The sequence below is a fragment of the Dermochelys coriacea genome, chromosome 3 (genome assembly GCF_009764565.3).
Source record: "Dermochelys coriacea isolate rDerCor1 chromosome 3, rDerCor1.pri.v4, whole genome shotgun sequence".
NCBI lineage: Eukaryota > Metazoa > Chordata > Testudines > Dermochelyidae > Dermochelys > Dermochelys coriacea.
This window is the reverse complement of record NC_050070.1, coordinates 81,568,628-81,588,916: the sequence shown is the minus strand read 5'-3', so window position 1 is coordinate 81,588,916 and position 20,289 is coordinate 81,568,628. Positions and strand designations below refer to the sequence as shown.

The window sequence follows — 20,289 nt, the reverse complement described above, 5'->3', positions numbered from 1 at the left end:
TTTGAATGTTATAATTCTTGACACCTGATTTGTGTCCATTTATGCTTTTACGAAGAGACAGTCCAGTTTCACCAATGTACATGGCAGAGGGGCATTGCTGGCACATGATGGCATATATCACATTGGTAGATGCACAGGTGAATGAGCCTCTGATAGAGTGGCTGATGTGATTAGGCCCTATCATGGTGTCCCCTGAATAGATATGTGGACAGAGTTGGCAACAAGCTTTGTTGCAAGGATAGGTTCCTGGGTTAGTGGTTCTGTTGTGTGGTGTGTGGTTGCTGGTGAGCATTTGCTTCAGGTTGGGGGGCTGTCTGTAAGCAAGAACTGGCCTGTCTCCCAAGATCTGTGAGAGTGATGGGTCGTCCTTCAGGATAGGTTGTAGATCCTTGATGATGCATTGGAGAGGTTTTAGTTGGGGGCTGAAGGTGATGGCTAGTGGTGTTCTGTTATTTTCTTTGTTGAGCCTGTCCTGTAGTAGGTGACTTCTGGGTACGCTTCTGGCTCTGTCAATCTGTTTCTTCGCTTCAGCAGGTGGGTATTGTAGTTGTAAGAATGCATGATAGGGATCTTGTAGGTGTTTGTCTCTGTTTGAGGGGTTGGAGAAAATGCGGTTATATCGTAGAGCTTGGCTGTATACAATGGATCGTGTGGTGTGATCAAATGCGGTTATATCGTAGAGCTTGGCTGTAGACAATGGATCGTGTGGTGTGATCTGGATGAAAGATAGAGGCATGTAGGTAGGAACAGCGGTCAGTAGGTTTCTGATATAGGGTGGTGTTTATGTGACCATCGCTTATTAAGCACGGTAGTGTCCAGGAAGTGGATCTCTTGTGTGGACTGGTCCAGGCTGAGGTTGATGGTGGGATGGAAATTGTTGAAATCATGGTGGAATTCCTCAAGGGCTTCTTTTCCATGGGTCCAGATGATGAAGATGTCATCAATGGAGCGCAAGTAGAGTAGTGGCATTAGGGGACGAGAGCTGAGGAAGCGTTGTTCTAAGTCAGCCATAAAAATGTTGGCATACTGTGTGGCCATGCGGGTACCCATCGCATTGCCGCTGATTTGAAGGTATACATTGTCCCCAAATGTGAAATAGTTATAGGTGAGGACAAAGTCACAAAGTTCAGCCACCAGGTTAGCCGTGACATTATCGGGGATACTGTTCCTGACGGCTTGTAGCAATGCTCCTCTGCCATGTACATTGGTCAATCTGGACAGTCTCTACGTAAAAGAATAAATGGACACAAATCAGACATCAAGACTTATAACATTCAAAAACCAGTCGGAGAACACTTCAGTCTCTCTAGTCTCTCGATTACAGACCTGAGAGTGGCTATCCTTCAACAAAAAAACTTCAAAAACAGACTCCAACAAGAGACTGCTGAATTGGAAATTAATTTGCAAACTGGATACAATGAACTTAGGCTTGAATAGAGCCTGGGAGTGGATGGGTCATTACACAAAGTAAAACTATTTCCCCGTGTTATTTCTCCCCCTCTACCCCATCCCCCACTGTTCCTCAGACATTCTTGTTAACTGCTGGAAATAGCCCACCTTGATTATCACCATAAAAGGTTTTCCTCCTTTCCCCCCCCTGCTGCTGGTGATGGCTCATCTTAAGTGATTACTCTCCTTACAGTGTGTATGATAAAACCCATTGTTTCATGTTCTCTGTGTGTGTATATCAATCTCCCCACTGTATTTTCCACCGAATGCATCCGATGAAGTGAGCTGTAGCTCACGAAAGCTTATGCTCAAATAAATTTGTTAGTCTCTAAGATGCCACAAGTCCTCCTTTTCTTGTTGCGAATACAGACTAACACGGCTGCTACTCTGATTCCTGAATAAGGTAGGGTGTGAATTTAAAGGGGGCCAGCTTTCGGAACTCCATATGTGGACATTCCTATTCTGGAATACCAGTGCCTTGGTCTGGTTTAGTTCTATCCACTTCCAAATAGCTCAAACTAATTTGGAAAAAAAGACAGGGTTATTCCGGGTTTGGTGCCCACCCTTGGGAGCTGCTCCAGAACAGCTCACCGTGGAGTCAAGCCCTCAGGGGCTTAGGGCAACGTGCAGCTCCACCCCCTCATGCTGGAAGGGAAAGAAGTGGTCAATGTTTTCTTCCTCCCCTCCCAGCATCTTCTGCTGAGTACACTCGTGCACTGCCCCCTGCCCGGTAGCAGCGGGCGGAGCCCAGCGCAAGGATGCCACAGCGCCACCACGCGGGCAGTATCCCCCCAGCCTCGCTAGCGAGCCGCGGCGGCCGGGGACCGTGCCGCCCCTTGCCTGCAGAGGGCGCTGTGTTCGCTGCGCTGCCGGCTCCCCGGCACACGCAGCCCTCTTGGCTGCGGGCGGCGCTGCCAGCGCAGCCGCTTCTTGTCACGTGGGCGGCTCTTGGCTCCCCGCCTGCTTCCAGCTGCGGAGCCAGCCCCGAGCGACCCCTCTCGCCGCCCGCCCCGCACCATGCGGAGCTTCCAGTACCCGGAGGCCTATCGCGACGAGGCTGCGGTGAGTTCAGCCCTGACCCCCCCCCCCCCACTCCCCGCCCCTCCCGCCGCCTTTGTCTCCCCTGGGCGGCTGCCGCCCGGAGCAGCTGCCCAGCCCCTGACCGGCCACGTGGGGCGCGTCTCCCGGCCGGCCCCGGGCTCTGCGCCTGGCTCGGCGGGGCAGGGGCGGGCTCTGCTGCTGCTGCCCACCGAGGGGAGCGGGGCACAGGCTGGGGCAGTGCGCTGTGTTTTCCGCCACGCCGGTAGGGCCTTCCAGCTGGGGAGCCCCAAAGGGTTTGTGATCCGGAGTGTCCCCTCCCCACGCTATCGGTTAGGAGAGTATTAGCAACCCCGTTTTACAGCTGTAGACATTGAGGCTCTCCCTTCAGCGAGAGGCTAAGTGACCCGCCTGACGTGCTGGTGAGCAGTGCTTGCTCTGAGCCAGCTGGACAAGGATTTTTCCTTTGTTTTTGTTTTCTTTCAGGAAACTTTGTTAGCATGACGTTATAAAACTGTGCTTATTTTTGGCACCTGAGAGACTAACAAATTTAAGCTTATGCTCTAATAAATTCGTTAGTCTCTAAGGTGCCACAAGTCCTCCTTTTCTTTTTGCGAATACAGACTAACCCGGCTGCTGCTCTGAAACTTATTATTTTTGTTGCTAATCACAGTCTGGATGGTGTGTTGTGGTGCAATTTGAGGCACAGGTGTCAGTGAAGGGCAAACCCTGTCAGTAATGGGTGTACTTAACAGTTCTGAACTGTGAGTTTTATCCCAAACTTGAAAATGTTTTCTCACAACCCTCACCGTTTTTTTTCAGCTAAGCAGGCAGTAATGCTTTGGATTTCACACCCTTGATAAATAAAAGTATAATCTTTGTCCAGTAAATAGCACTTACATTTTGTTTTAGTTTTATAGAACTAAAGAGGTACTCCTGCTGGAATTCTGCACCACTACCCAATGCAGAATTGGGCAGATTAATGACAGGTTTCAGAGTAGCAGCCGTGTTAATCTGTATTCGCAAAAAGAAAAGGAGGACTTGTGGCACCTTAGAGACTAACAAATTTATTTGAGCATAAGCTTTCGTGAAGTCACACAATAAATTTGTTAGTCTCTAAGGTGCCACAAGTACTCCTTTTCTTTGTGCACATTAATGTTCCCCTGTGCTGCTGGGGCTGACAGCAGGAGTGAGATTATATTGTGTTATTTCTAGGGCTGTCAAGTGATTACAAAAATTTAATCACGATGAATCGTGCAATTAAACAATAATAGAATACCATTTATTTAAATATTTTGGATGTTTTCTACATTTTCAAATATATTGATTTCAGTTACAGCACAGAACACAAAGTGTACAATGCTCACTTTGTTTATTTTTTATTACAAATATTTACACTGTAAAAAACAAAATAAATAGTATTTTTCAGTTCTCCTCATAAAAGTGCTGTAGCGCAATCTCTTAATTATGAAAGTTGAACTTACAAATGTAGAATTATGTACAAAAAATAACTGCATTCAAAATTAAAACAATGTAAAACTTTAGAGCCTATAAGTCCACTCAGCCAGTCGCTCAGATAAACAGGTTTGGTTACAATTTGCAGGAGATAATGCTACCCGCTTCTCGTTTACAATGTCACCTGAAAGTGAGAACAGGCGTTCACATGGCATTGTTGTAACTGGTGTCACAAGATATTTACGTGCCAGATGCGCTAATGATTCATATGTCCCTTCATGCTTCAACCACCATTACAGAGGACATGTGTCCATGATGATGACAGTTTCTGCTTGATAACAATCCAAAGCAGTGCAGACTGACACGTTCATTTTCATCATCAGAGGCTATGTCTGCACTACCTCCGGGATCAACGCTCTGAGATCGATCCGCTGGTGGTCGATTTAGCTGGTCTAGAGAAGACCACCCAAATCGACAGCAGATCACTCTCCAGTCGACCCCTGTACTCTACCCCCAACGGGAAGAGTAAGGTAAGTCAATGGGAGAGTTTCTCCCGTCGACGATCCCCTGCAATGTAGACCCTGCGGTAACTCGACCTAAGGTATGTAGACTCCACGTTATTCATGTAGCTGGAGTTGTGTAGCGTAGGTCAACTTACCGCGGTAGTGTAGGCATAGCCTGAGTCAGATGTCACCAGCAGAAGGTTGATTTTCTTTTTTGGTGGTTGGGGTCCTGTAGTTTCTGCATCTGAGTGTTGCTCTTTTAAGACTTCTGAAAGAATGCTCCACAGCATGTCCCTTTGTGGACAGCACTTCATAGTCTTAAACTTTGGGTCCAGTGCTATAGCTATTTTTAGAAATCTCACATTGGTACCTTCTTTGCATTTTGTCAAATCTGCAGTGAAAGTGTTCTTAAAACGAACATGTGCTGGATCATCATCCGAGACTGCTACAATATGAAATATATGGCAGAATGCGGGTAAAACAGAACAGGAGACATACGATTCTCCCTCAAGGAATTCAGTCACAAATGTAATTAACGGATTATTTTTTTAATGATCATTATTAGCATAGAAGCATGTCCTCTGGAATGGTGGCCGAAGCATGAAGGGGCGTACGAATTTTTAGCATATCTGGCATGTAAATACCTTGCAACGCTGGCTAAAAAGTACCATGCGAATGCCTGTTCTCACTTTCAGATGACGTAAATAAGAAGCAGGCACCAGTATCTCCCATCAGTGTAAACAAACTTGTTTGTCTTAGCGATTGACAGAATAAGAAGTATGACTGAGTGGACTTATAGGCTCTAAAGTTTTACTCTGTTATGTTGTTTAGTTCAGTTATGTAACCAAAAAAAATCTGCATTTGTAAATTACACTTTCACAATAAAGAGATTGCACTACAGTACTTATATGAGGTGAACTGAAAAATACTATTTTATCATTTTTGCAATGCAAATATTTGTAATAAAAATAATATAAAGTGAGCACTTTACACTTTGTATTTTGTGTTGTAATAGAAATCAATATTTGAAAATGTAGAAGAACGTCCAAAATATTTAATCAATTTCAATTAGTATTTTATTGTTTAACAGTGCGATTAATCATTGTTGATTTTTTTTTGAGTTAATCATGTGAGTTAACTGCGATTAATCAACAGCCTTAGTTATTTTGATAAATATTTAGAATTTTGTGGAATTTTAAAATATTGTGCACAGAATTTTTAATTTTTTTTTGTGCAGAATTCTCCCAGGGGTATAGAGGGTAACAGTGTTGTGTTAATATAATCATAGGACACATAAAGAAAGGAATCACTTTTGGCATTTTCCCCAAATGGTAATGTCATTGTTTGGGTATAAGAAATAAAAGCTAAACTAAATCTTAAATTTATGTCAACTTTTTAAAAGTTTACATATATAACATATGTAGGAAAAAACATAGATGTAAATTTTCCTAAAGTGACTAGCATATTGCATGTTTTTGGATCACCAACTTGAGACTTCTTAATATGACCTGACTCCCATAGTGCGTGTGTCCAAATATCAGGCCCTTTTGAGGGATCTCAAGTTTAGTATCCAAAAATGGAGGCCTCCAAAATCTCCAGTTTCTCTTGGAAAATTAAGGCCTTAATCTAAATGATGAAAGATGCAGAAAATTAGAAAGTTTATCTTATATAATGATGCACCTGTAAGACTCTCACTTTGCTTTCTGTACATCAACATTCAGAATATATATTTCGAAAACTAAACATCTCTGTGTTCAAATGGTGAAACTGATGTCCATTAAAAATAACCATGTAGGTTCTATTAAAACTGGTTGGTGGTTCCCCCCCTTCCTGCCCCACAAAAGGCAGTGCTTTAGGCCCTAATCTTGTAATATTAGGTATGTGTTTAATGTCACTCATGAGAAGTCTTTGCAGAATTGGAGCCTTAGCTGACACTGCCAAAAAGATCAGCTTGACTTCCTACTTTTAAAGCTGAGTGAACTATAAAACTTGAAATGTCTGAACTAGATTCACACCCTGGCTTGCCATGCAGTAACTTGTCATAGTTACTATGTTGTTATATTAAGTAGACAAGCCACTACTTAAATAACTTTCCTTGGCATCGTTAATACTGATAGAATAACTACAGTCAAACATACTTATTCTTAAATAATTGGAAACTTTAATTACTGAGTGTCTATAAAGGTTACTAGTGAAATGAAAAGTCACAATTCCAGTTGAACACTGGGCTTGTGGCCATCTTAATTGTATCTTCAGATTGCTGAGCAAGACAGTGAAGAGGATGCTAAATGATGGTGATTTGGTTTGGTTTCCCATATGAAAAGAGTGTAGAATTTATATGTACCTTCAGGAGTTGCACTCACTGCTAGATAATTATCTGACTTTTTCTTTCACGGTGACTCTACTGACTTGGCCACCATTCTCCTGGCCATAGAACGTTGGCTTGCTTGCTTTGGAGCCAGGAATTACCGGGGGTGGGGCTGGGGGGAGTGTTGTTTTTTTTAAATGTTACTCACATAGTGCTTCTTTCTTCCCAGTTCTCTTGTTCCATAGAGCCTTTATCTTGATGTGGATCATTTGCTAATTTCAAAACAAAACAAAGTTTGCTTTTGTGTTTGTTAAAGAAATGTCTCTCTCTTAAATTCAGGTACATGATTACCATGGGTGTAAAATATGCGACCCGTATAGCTGGCTGGAAGACCCTGATAGTGAACAAACAAAGGTAACTTTTTAATCTATAAGATTCGAAGTTTTTACATTCATCTCTTTGTAGGCCTGAGACATGCTCCCCTTCCTGCAAAATATTGATAACTTTGTAAAACTAGCATATTATTTCCAAGGTAACAGTACTCTTTGATATCAATGAAACAATGGTATTAAGACACCACATCTTGTGACTTTGTTAATGTAGAGCTAAAGATATTAAACCATTTGGATAGTTCACATCTTATTTATAATGTAGCCCACATATGGGTGTTGAGGGTGTGGCAGTAGAAACAACAACAAAATAATGGTTTTTGCTTTCAGCACCCTCACTATAAAACTTGTTCCAGCACTCTTGCCCCATATTGACAGATGATTCCTGAATATCAAGGGTGACCGAACTCAAGTTTCTGTTTCAAAATGTTCTAACACCTAAAATTACTGTAGCCAAAATAGTAGAAGGTTCTCCTTTCATTGGTTTTACTTTGTGTATTTGACAGCACTTTGTGTAAAGTTTCATTCCCCCCTCCCCCCCCCGTATAACCAATATAGCCATTGATTTTGGGATTACTCTTGTGAATAAGGTTACACGTGTGTATAAGTGTTTGCAGGATTGGTCCAAAAGTAGTCGGGCTATCATGTTAGAGTGGGTCTTTCATGCAGCACCAGGAGGGAGAAAACTATTTGATTAAAAATAAGAAATTGTCATAGGAACTCGGGGAGGATGGGGCAGAAGTAGTGTCTGAAATGGCTGTTAACTTTTTTCTTTTAAGGTGACTGTTGTCACAGTTCAGGGCAGCTGCACCGGTATTCCCCCCTCTGTGGTCCAACAAGGGCATATGTTCTCAGGCTTGCGGCTCCCCAGCTGTCACCTGTCTTGGATGAAGACGTGTCTCTTTCCCTCATTACCAGGATTTTTCCAGACCACTCAATTCCCTGCCTACACTGAATTCCCCAGCAACTCAGACTGCCTCAGCAGGCCTGCTTTGCTTTTCTTCTCAGAGGCTGTAAACAGCATAATTGCCCATAGATTTAAGTTACAACACATCTTTTCCTAAGCAAGCACACTTATTCTTAAGATAAAAGCATTACAGAGAAAATATTTTAAAATAATAAAAAAAAATCTACATGCATGCTAATAATCTTACCAGATCACCCAAATTCTGTATAAGGGCTTTGACAGATGTACTAGCCTTTAAACAGCACCAAGGATTTTTTTGTGTGGTCACAAGTTCACAACAGCTATTAACTCAGAACAAGTATGCCCATGTATCTGTGATTATTATTTTATTATTATTTTTTAAAAGGTTGGGTCTTTGATCCTTAGAAACAGTGAATAAGTAATCCATCAGACAATGCGTTTTCCTCAAGATGTAGCTTTAATAGGTTGGGCCCAGAAGTGGGGAATTTGCATTCCCTCCCCCCAGGTATTTCTTTAGGTATCCCACTAAAATTTGTTTATCCCAAAAGTTCCTTCTTCTATGGCTCATAATGCTTCCCAACTTTTGCATTAGTCATGTCTCCCTCCTAGAGATGTTACATTCAGTCCCCCAGTAATACATAAATATTTGCATTTTTAATATAATGAACTCCTAAAATGCTTAATTCAATAAGGTTTAATTTAATTCAGTAAGGCTTAACTTAATTCAAGTAAAAGTATAAAAAGATGGACCATGAAAGAATTTGAAGAGCAACTAGTTGAAGATACAAAACCTAACAGCAAAATTTTTTTTAAAGTACATCAGAAGCAGGAAGCCTGCCAAATAGTCTATGGGGCCACTGACCAATAGAGGTGCTAAAGGAATACTCAAAGAAGAAAGGACATTGTGGAGAAGCTAAATGAATTCTTTGCCTCAGTCTTCACTGCAGAGGATATGGGAGAGATCTGCACACCCAAGACATTCTTTTTAGGTGGTAGATCTGAGGTAGATCTGAGCGGTCAGTAGGTTTCTGATATAGGGTGGTGTTTATGTGACCATTGCTTATTAAGCACCGTAGCGTCCAGGAAGTGGATCTCTTGTGTGGACTGGTCCAGGCTGAGGTTGATGGTGGGATGGAAATTGTTGAAATCATGGTGGAATTCCTCAAGGGCTTCTTTTCCATGGGTCCAGATGATGAAGATGTCATCAATGTAGCGCAAGTAGAGTAGTGGCATTAGGGGACGAGAGCTGAGGAAGCGTTCTTCTAAGTCAGCCATAAAAATGTTGGCATATTGTGGGGCCATGCGGGTACCCATCGCAGTGCCGCTGATTTGAAGGTATACATTGTCCCCAAATGTGAAATAGTTATAGGTGAGGACAAAGTCACAAAGTTCAGCCACCAGGTTAGCCGTGACATTATCGGGGATACTGTTCCTGACGGCTTGTAGCAATGCTCCTCTGCCATGTACATTGGTCAAACTGGACAGTCTCTACGTAAAAGAATAAATGGACACAAATCAGACATCAAGACTTATAACATTCAAAAACCAGTTGGAGAACACTTCAGTCTCTCCAGTCGCTCGATTACAGACCTAAGAGTGGCTATCCTTCAACAAAAAAACTTCAAAAACAGACTCCAACAAGAGACTGCTGAATTGGAAATTAATTTGCAAACTGGATACAATGAACTTAGGCTTGAATAGAGCCTGGGAGTGGATGGGTCATTACACAAAGTAAAACTATTTCCCCATGTTATTTCTCCCCTCCACCCCACCCCCCCACCGTTCCTCGGATATTCTTGTTAACTGCTGGAAATAGCCTACCTTGCTTGTCACCATGAAAGGTTTTCCTCCCTCCCCCCCTGCTACTGGTGATGGCTCATCTTAAGTGATCACTCTCCTTACAGTGTGTATGACAAAACCCATTGTTTCATGTTCTCTGTGTGTGTATATCAATCTCCCCTCTGTATTTTCCACCAAATGCATCCGATGAAGTGAGCTGTAGCTCACAAAAGCTTATGCTCTAATAAATTTGTTAGTCTCTAAGATGCCACAAGTACTCCTTTTCTTTTTGCGAATACAGACTAACACAGCTGCTACTCTGAAACCTAACAAAAATGTGTATTAGGGTGATCCAGTGGATATATAGGGTATTTAGACTTTCAAAAAACTTTGACAAGGTCCCTCACCAAAGGCTCTTAAGCAAAGTAAACTGTCATGGGATAAGAGGGAAGGTCCTCTCGTGGGTCAGTAAGTGCTTAAAAAATAGGAATAAATAGTTGTTTTTCACAGTTGAGAAGGGTAAATAGGGTTTTTCCCCCAACGATCTGTATTGAGACCTGTGGTGTTCAATATATTCATAATGATCTGGAAAAGGGGGTGAGCAGCATGGTGGCAAAATTTGCAGATATTAAATTATTCAATATAGTTAAGGCCAAAGCTGACTGAAGAATTACAAAAGGATCTCACAACTGGGTGACTGGTCAACAAAAAGGCAGGTAAATTCCGTGTTAAGTGCACCGTAATGCATGTTGGAAAAAATAATCCCAACTATACATACAAAATGATGGGGTCTAAATTAGCTGTTACCATGAAAAAGATCTGGGGTCATTCTAGATAGTTCTCTGAATACACCCGCTCAATGTGCAGCAGCAGTCAAAAAAGCTAACAATGTTAGGAACCATTAAGAAAAGGATAGGAAATAGGGACACAAAACATCAAATTGTCATTACATAAATCCATTGTATGCCAACACCTTGAATACTGCATGAAATTCTGGTCACCTCATCTCAAAAAGGACATATTAGAATTGGAAAAGCTACAGTAAAGGACAACAAAAATGATTAGGGGCATGGAGGAGCTTCCATACGAGGAGAGATTAAAAAGGACTGGGACTGTTCATCTTAGAAAAGAGATGGGTAAAGGGAATTAAGATAGAAGTCTATAAAATCATGAATGGTGTGGAGGAAGTGAGGGAAGTGTTGTGCCATGTGAAGGGGTAAACAATACCTAGTAGTCATACGATGAAATCAGTAGGTAGCCGGTATAAACGAACACTTCTCCACACAGTTTGGAAGTGTTGGCAGAGTATGTTGTGAAGGCCAAAAGTATAACTGGGTTCAAAAAGGAATTGGATAAATAAGCAAGCAGGAGGCTCCAGGGAGCAGCTCTAAGGCAGAGGGCAGAAGCAGCACATAGCAGTCGGGGGGGGGGGGGGCAGCTGAACTGCTGGCAATTGATAGCCTGCTGGGCGGCTGCCGCACAGGGAACTTAGGGGAATGGGGCGAGGGGGCGGTCTGCCGGTCCACCCTGGTTCCAAGCCCTCACCAGCTAGCTCTTCCTGCAAACCATGGACAAAGCAGGCAGCTGCCAGATGACGTTATAAGGGAGCATTGCACAACTTTAAACGAGCATGTTCCATAATTGATCAGCAACCTAACAACAAAACAATGTTAACTGGGACGACTTTAAGTGAGGAGTTCCTGTCGTTGTCTACCTACATTCCTCACTGGCCTCTGGCTCCGCAGCAGAGGAAAGAGGACATGGGTCTGCTTTCTCTCTCCTATGGGGAGCAGTGAAATTGATACTCCTGTCTTCCTCTTCATCAAAAGGGGTAGGGCGGAAGAGGAGGGACAGCCACACTTCCAGCAACAGAACAAATAAGCAGGGACTGAGGTTGTAAGAAGTTTGGACTACCCAGGGTGCTTCAGGAAGTACCAGGGCTGGTTTCAGTGCAGCCAATAGGTTTTCAGCATTGAGACCTGTGCCCATCCCTCCCCTTCTCCCAAAGGCTTTCCATTTCTTTGTGGGCTGAGGGTGCTTCTCAACACTCCCAATCCCCCAAGTATCTTGGGGGGAAGGGTATAAAATCTCATTCAACTGACTCCATAGATCACTTTTATGTCTTCTGCTTTGCTTTGAAGGAGCAGCCTGTGTCATTTGTCTTCATAGAGTCAGTGTTGCCGGCAGCTGATGCGCCTCCCCTGATTTTGATGGAATGAGCAACCCTGGCAGGGAGGCATAGTGTCCTTCCTAGAAACAGGAAGGAAAGAGAGACTCTTGAGTTGAGGGTAAGATGGGGCAAGAACCTAATGTTAACTTTAAACAAACAAGATCAAAATTAGTCTCTTATCCAAATGGACCTTCTGTTATTTAAGTGGGTGCTAATGTGTATATATAGGTGACCTCTAAAAATAGTTTGTTTTTTTTTTAACAGTGGTACCCCTTCCATACCTCATTCTCCAATCCTGTTGTGCCTTTGTATGTTATTTAGAAATGCTACAACGTGTAGCTAGACAGATCTGAATCCTAGAATATCTTCTCTTTTTTTCTATATGATTTTCAAATTCTACTTGGGTCAGGCATGCTTATCCTTATTGAGGGGAGGCACCTAACATTTCATCCAACCAACTCCGTAGATAATCTTCGCTGTCTTCTTTTTACACTTTGTACCCATTTAAAAGATATTGCTTTGAACTCTCCACCTTGTTGCTACTAGGCTATTGTTGCTAATGCAGTTTGGCTGCAAAATACTGAGGTCAAATTATGTGAAGAGCCTACTTTAAATTCATAAGAGTAAAGAAATTCCAAGGTAAAACTGAAAACTCTGATCTTCTCTCCCACTAGTGCGACCAAAGCAGTCACCATTAAAATGAGGTCATGATTAAAATATTGATATCTACATCAGATATTGAATTATGTTCTTGTGAACACAGACATAACCGTGGTTGAATTTAGCAAAAGTGTAATGACGCGCTAAGGTGATCCTGTTTGCTTATAAATCAATTCATAACATGCATGAAATTCTTACCCAATGACTGGGTCAGGGAGATTATACTAAATGACTCACCCTTTATCTGGGCAGTTGAACCTTTTCTGAGGTTCCTTTGTAAAGCAGCTGCACAACGAGGGTTGATGCACAGGTTGTCTTATTGTGACCATTTCATCCCAGAGGAGGAACTCTGAATAGGGAGTAGAGGTGGGCTGTTGATGGAAGGAACAAGGAACAGTATCCTCTGTGCATTGAGAGACAGTTCTGAGGCTGCTGCTGCTTGGTGATGAGGCAGTGGTGCCGTACCTGAGGTTTGCAGGAGGGACTTGCCTGTGAGCAATTTGAGACCATCTCTGTTCAAGGAACCAGGACTTATTTGTATACTTCATAAGTAAATATATTATAGTAGTAATACATTAACTCCATGTCACTGATTTCACCTCTGACACGAAACTGATCAGCAAGGTATGAAATCTGCTACTGCTTGGCAAAGGGGCAAAATTAATCATGCATCTGGTATAGCAATACTGTGATTTTTAGACAATACCCTTAGGAAATAAGCTGAATACTAAGCTTATCCTAGTGGGTGTTGTCTTTGAAGGTGAATTGCAAGCGGTTTCTCCTGTTGGTTGGCTAGCTTTAAAGACCTAGCTTCAGCATTAGATGCTGAATGCCCCAGGAATAGTGGGTGTATGAGCAGACATGTAACTTTAATTTATTTTCTACCTATGTTGTTGCAAACTGAAGCCCGCTTCTTGCTGTGGAATGCCTCAATATGTAGTCTGCTAGTAATATAACCACCACAAAATAGGACAGAAGAATACCCTACCCTACCCAAGGAAGGAAGGTCCTTCCCTCTCCAGCTCCAATATTTAGATAGTGCATGCAGGACATGAATAACAGTAATAAAGGAAACCATATAGAATTGCTGAATAGTGGGGCCACAGAGAAATGGTACTTACTCCTTTGTTATACTCCACTTTCAGTACGTTTATACAGCAGCTTTGACAACAGCAATAGAACATGTGCTGGAACAAGTAATTTGATTGAGATTTGTGATCAGACTTCGCAGTTTAGGAAAAACAAATTAATTTACACACTTCCGATAATCCTTTCAAGTGTACATTTTAGGCACATTTTGCACTGTTGATAAACAAGTTAAAATAACTTCATCAGCCTTCAGAATTTGAAGAAGAATTGCAGTTAATTCTTACTAATCCTGGTAATCTTCCAAATGAATGTTGTTTATTGCTTGTGTGGTTTTTCCTCTTTTCTCTTTTATTTATGGATAAGCTATGTGCTCATGAAAATAGTGGGCTAGTTGCTGTGTACCATATCCACTTCAGTGCACTCCTATGCCCACAAGCTTAAATCCTAACCTTCTACATGCCTTTTTTCTCCTGAAGCTCTTTTGATCACACCATATCCTATTTTATAATATGATGATACCTTCATTTATGACATTGTAGTATGTTTTAGAGAGTTTGAAGAAAAATCTGATTTATGTTACGGCATAATATATGGTCGGTGACTAATAATGCACTGGGTGTCATTGAGTTAAAATTTGTCACTTCATCACAGGGCTAGAACATCTTTATAATCCAGCATAAAAATAGGCAGGAAGAGTGCTTCTCATCTTTATGACCTCCTTTTATTATTTATCCCTCTGTTTTTACTGTATGCACACAGACTATAATGCATGAGTTTTGCTTATTACCTTTTGAAGGACAATAGAAGAAATACTATACATCTTATTTTTAGGTAGTGGCTTTGATACCCAGTATTGCAAAATGTGTCACTAAGAGTGTCTGTCTTTCTCATAAACTAAAGAGAAAAAGACGATTTAAGGTGAAATTTAAAGTGAGGCTTCCGAGCCTCAGTCTGCATATCCCTGCGATAAGAAGGCTTTTGCTGACCTATGTCGGTTAGGCTGGATTTCTCTCATTTTTTATTTATTTATTTTTAACGCTCCTAGCTAGAAAAACTTTTAAGTGTGGGCCAGGCCTAAGCCATGCTGGCAGAAGTCCAGTTTTCCTAGTGTAACTGCACTGGGGGCTTTTGCCAGGACAGCTTTGTCATCACACCCTTAAGTAATGTAGCTATGTTGGCAAAAGTTTGTATTGTTGTTCTGGGCTGAGAGCAGACTGGGAATAAAAAGGGCAGAGATTAAGCAGCAAGAGCAGTTAACTTGGGACGATGGAAATATAATGTAGTTATAAACAGAAGGTATGCTTGAAATAATAAACTAGAAGTGAAACTATTTTAAAAGGTTCATATAGATTTGTAGTAATCTCTGATTGATTCTTCTCCAGTTGCACTTTGACTTGTCTCTTTCCCCTTAGAACTCTGTTACATTGTAATATTTAATTCCATCAGTGATACCAGCTCTGTTCTGGGGTATGGGTTTTGTTAGATTGATCGCCCTTTTAATAATAGGATATATATTTCTGTTACTGCTAAACAAATAGAACTCTGTATAGTTCACTTACAGAAACTCAGACCACTGCTGAACACTTTCAAAAATTCTACCCCAACTCTGCTCTCACAGAAGCCAAAGATAAATCCCTCTCTGACTTCAGTGGGAACAGAATTAGGTCAGTACTGCGCACTTTTGAAAACCCCATCCTGTGTGTGGGGAAATTATTATCCTGCTAAGAGACTAGCATACCTCTAGCAAGAGAACTGGTGGGTATGACAAAGAATTGGTCAATAACTTAACAAACTTTGCTGCATAATTATTTGAATACTGTTCAACTTGCTCTGGAGTGAGTCATATATTTTATTAATAAACTATCAAAAATCCATCCAGAATTGCTGAATATTTTACCAGTTGAATATTCAAACAGCTACACATATTGTTTCTGATCTATTTCACATTTAGTCATTCAGCAAAAACTTCAGCATAAAGCCCATGACAAAATAAAACCAGTTGCTAGTTGTGTACGTTGTCATCAAAAAACAGCACGCCAGTTAACCTCAGTCCAAAAATGCAAAATATTGAGGGCACTGCGTGGTCTTTGCTATTCTCACTTAAGTAGGGGGATAAAGTTCATCCATAATATTTCTGTAGAAATAAGCTATTATGTTTCCAAACTATAACCCATATCATGCAATTTATGAGCAGGCAGACTGCTACACCTGTGCAGAGCCCCATTGACTCGTATGGGATTCTGTGTGGGTGTGGCAGTCCATTGGTGTACAAGTAGCAAGAACAGGGCCCGTTTCAGCGGCCTTTAACAAGAAAAGGTAAACCTAACAGGGGTGTGGCTTTTGATACAACACTGAACTTTAAGTTGACATTGTAAGGATAAACTAAATATTGATTGTAAAACACACTGGCAAATAAGATACCTATCTTTAAGTAGCTTTGAATGTTTCCAGTGAAAATATAACAAGGACTGTTTTGTGGTCTCTTCTTTTTGGGTAGATTTTTAAATTAAAAAAAAAAAAATTCTACTGGTGGTGAAGTCTCTCCATATGTGTATTTTATGCTTCAGTGTTTGGAAAGTGCCTAGCATGCTTTGGGCATTAACACTATATAATTAATTATAAAAACAGTATATCCTTCATTTAAGTTGCTGATATGAAACTGTGGAAAAATACATTTGGACTTCTTGTGCTCTGACAGGGAATGCAAAAGAAATGTGGCTATTGCTATAATCTAACTGGATTTAAAATTAAACAAATAAGGAAGAATTATGTTGTTTTGGTAGGCACTGTGGTAAGTAGCAGAATGAGTTATACTATTTTTGAGGTTGAACGTAGATCCTATATATATGTATGTATATATATGTATGTATATATGTATATATAAAATATTCTCCACTACTGGATTAGTGAAGAAGATAACTATAATAGCATTCTGTATAGTGTCTCTTTTTATATATCAAAAGACAATCTAGTATGTTAGAAAAAGACTGTCAAATATTTAACCACACCTTCCATTTTTGTGTACATATGTAGAAGACACATGATGGGGTGGTACACTATTATTTATGAGACCTCAGTGCTGTATGGGGATCTGCTAGCACAGGTTTCTACCTACTCAGCCCTGACCTACACTGGAGTGGGGGAAGGGTGTTTCGATCCAAATTACTCAACTTCAGCTACGTGAATAACATAGCTGAAGTCGACGTACTTAGATCGACTTACTGTGGTGTCTTCACTGTGTTGAGTCGACTGCTACCGCTTCCCCGTTGACTCTGCCTGCGCCTCTCGTGGCGCTGGGGTACAGGAGTCAATGGGAGAGTGCTCGAGGGTTGATTTGTCGTGTCTAGACTAGAAGTGATAAATCCATCCCTGCAGGATTGATCACTGCCCTCCAATCCGGCGGGTAGTGAAGACATACCCTCAGGGTCCCAGACCTGGGAGACTCTGCTCTTCCCTTTCCTTCATAATCATTGGGATTCCTCTGATCAGAAACCAGAGGCCAGGGCTGAATATTTCTTAACTACGTGAGTTTGACTTGAGGTTCTAGCTAAATAAAGAGAGGGATGGCAAGTGGAATACAAGTTAGAGGATCTATTCAAACTAATGTTCTGAAAGAAAGAATTCAGACAAATTTAGTATGAATTCTGTAGTCCTATGATGTGATCAGCAGGAAATGCAGCTTGCTACTATAAATGCATTTGCTACAGTCTTTAAACATATGGCTGTTTCCCATTTTCTCCTCACTGACTAACCGTGAAGCTTCACTTTGAGTCCTTCTACTGTACAAATCAATAACTTAAAATGGCTTTGTCATTTCACTTTTATTCAGGGCTTTGCGCTTGACTAGAGTAGTGAACTCTATGGTGACATCTTCATAAGAAACTGGCTTTCTTTTTTTTCCTTAAGTACTAACTTGAAAAAAAGCCAGGTTATTTGTATGAAAGATACAAATATTTTGTCTCCTCTTAACCTTTTTATTCTCTCCTTCTCTGCTATAACTCAGTTCTGTACTTCTCCAAATCTAATGATGTGACATTTGTCAGTTGTGAATTTCAACAAAAAATACAGGATCTTCCTCTGTAGGCTCATGAAAGGAGGGAGGGTAGAGAATAATGTTGCTGGTCTTTTATATATCTGTCCTGAATGGACTCTGGGTTGGAAGGATTCCAGTAAGCATTCTGTTTAGTGCCTTTCGTTTGGATGTGGCTATTTAGTATGAATGTTTCTGTTGGCAAATTTAATGTGTTCAGTGTATGTTCTGTAGAGCAGTGCCTTATTTGCGTGCAGTCTTTTGGAAAGTCTCTGGGTTTTTTTTTTTTTTATTCTTGAAGGTAGTTGTCTGGATGTTCTCAACAAAACTCTTGCAGAACCTATTCATTCTTATTCATTCTTTAAACTCTGATAATATCCCATGTATAAATATTTTTATAACTTCTACAACATACTTTGTGATTGAGCAGAGGCAGGGGGAAATATAGTAAAGTATTCCATAATGGCAAAGTTGGTCTAATCCAGAGGTTCTCAAACTGGGGGGGTGGGTCCCTTTGGGTGGGAGGGGGTTGTGGAATGAATTCTATGGGGCATGAGAAACTTTAGGGAGAAAAAACCTCACTGCACACATTTTACCCCACAGCAACAAATAATTAGCAGAGCTGAGGCCTTCAGACATATCAGGTCCTCAGATGGCGCTGTGTGTGTTTTGATGGATTTCTGTTAAGCTTGCATAGCATTATACAAAGTCTTTGCCATCTGTACCTTAATCCGTTGTCTACAACACGACGTGCACAATTAATTGTGAGCATGCATCACAATCATAGTTTTGCTCTTACTAGAGTGGATCATTGGCTCATTCATGCAACAGAAAAAAACTCAACTCAAGTGAAAAACCCAGAAACCGAAACTGATTCAAGTGAAGTGCCTCTGCTGCTTTTATCAGTATATGTACTTGTGTGGCGGGAGGGATGCGGGCGGTGTTAACTACTACAGACACAAAGAAGGGGGGCGCGATCAAATAAATTTTTGTTGGGCATTTATAGCTCCTAAATTAATACTCTTGGCTAGATTTGGTTAGTGCTTGTACTAGCAGACCAGGAGCTTATGTGAGTTCCTTACCCATATGCAAGGTTAGAATGGTACTTTTTACTCCATTGCACAAGAGGTAAATGAGTACTCAAGGTACAAGGCAATGGACAGCTAGGATCCATTATGTTTGTATAGCACCTTGCTTTCTGAAGAATTTTAAGGTACTTTAGACAATGTAAGCTATAAAGGGCTCGTTTCATCTGCTGCTGAAAAGAACTCCAACTCTGGGATAAAATACAGCACCTACTTAACACCTTCCAGACACCCTACATAACAGTTTTAGGATGTGAAATGGAAGAATATCATTTCTAATTGAAACTGCAGAAGGAACTTGGATAGACAGAAGATAACTGAGTTGGAATTTGGCCTTGAGATGGGGGTTGACATTACTACTCTTTTGTGACACTGAAATTTTAACGTCCACAAGTGATCAGGGACTTGATCATGCATCTCTCAAGAACGGGGACCCAGCTCAGAATATACCATTATGCATCATTCGAGTCCTCTTCATGTGTGAATCTCACCTGCTGTCATGAGGATTTGGTTCAGTGCATTCTGAGAAGGAAGAAGTGCTGTCTTCAGAACTACTAAAACCAATTCCTGTTTGTACCTTGGACTTTCCTGGGTTTACTGTCCAGACCAATTCTATATAGCTTGTGAGATGTGATGGATTCACACAGCTCAAAGTGTTATGTATGTCTGCCAGTCACACGCTGACATATAAATACTATTCTTATTGGGGTGAAATGCTCTTTATTTTTCCTTATGAATTTTCCAGTTTTGGTAGTTGTAGAGTACTAGAGGCACACTGCACTGCAGCTCTATATACTTCTTGTGATGCAAGTGAAGCTAACACTATTTATATACACACTATAATCTGATTTTTACCCAAGCCTCTTGGACAAATATGAGAAGCTTTCTTAAATGCTTCTTTCTGGGGGATGGGAGGAAATCTAGTTTTTGGTGAATGTAATTTTAATTACACAAGTGTGCATCTGAGAGTCAAGATTGAGGTCTACTATTTTATCTTGAATACTTTATTTTCTATCACTTTATCGTGATATTTTGGAGGTAGGCACTGAGATTCTTCATGGGTGACTCTACACATCATATACATAGAACAATTCTTTCTGTGCTACTTATGTCAGATAGATAGATAGTATTTCTTATAGGACATATAGGTATGTTTGACTCAGCATGTGTTATACCAATAAAATAAAAACCAACAGGATTTTATTAAAGGGGGAAAGGCAAAATGACACATTTATTGTGAATACAGAAAGAATCATAGTAAGCAGCTAGTTATAGCTCTAACATTCCATTCAATTTCATATTTGCGCACGCACGCGCACACAGAGGTTCTGCAAGGTTGTTATCATAGTTACCAGCCTTAGAGTTGCTCATGCCAAGCCACTGGCCAGGTGGCCTGGACATGAGGA

General features: G+C 41.0%; 1 protein-coding gene across 3 annotated transcripts in view; it reads left to right on the top strand.

Moving 5' to 3' along the window:
- The first annotated feature begins 2,351 nt into the window (after window positions 1-2,351).
- LOC119853315 (prolyl endopeptidase) overlaps window positions 2,352-20,289 on the top strand; it is a 190,660-nt gene continuing 172,722 nt past the window's right edge. For 2 of the 3 annotated variants that reach the window (XM_038396252.2, XM_043510736.1), the window contains exons 1-2: window positions 2,364-2,511; window positions 7,093-7,167. In XM_038396252.2, the coding sequence (XP_038252180.1) occupies window positions 2,467-2,511; window positions 7,093-7,167 (120 nt within the window). In that variant the 5' untranslated portion in view covers window positions 2,364-2,466. Of the gene's footprint in view, window positions 2,512-7,092; window positions 7,168-20,289 lie in introns of all 3 variants that reach the window. The other variant, XM_038396251.2, reaches the window with a different exon arrangement.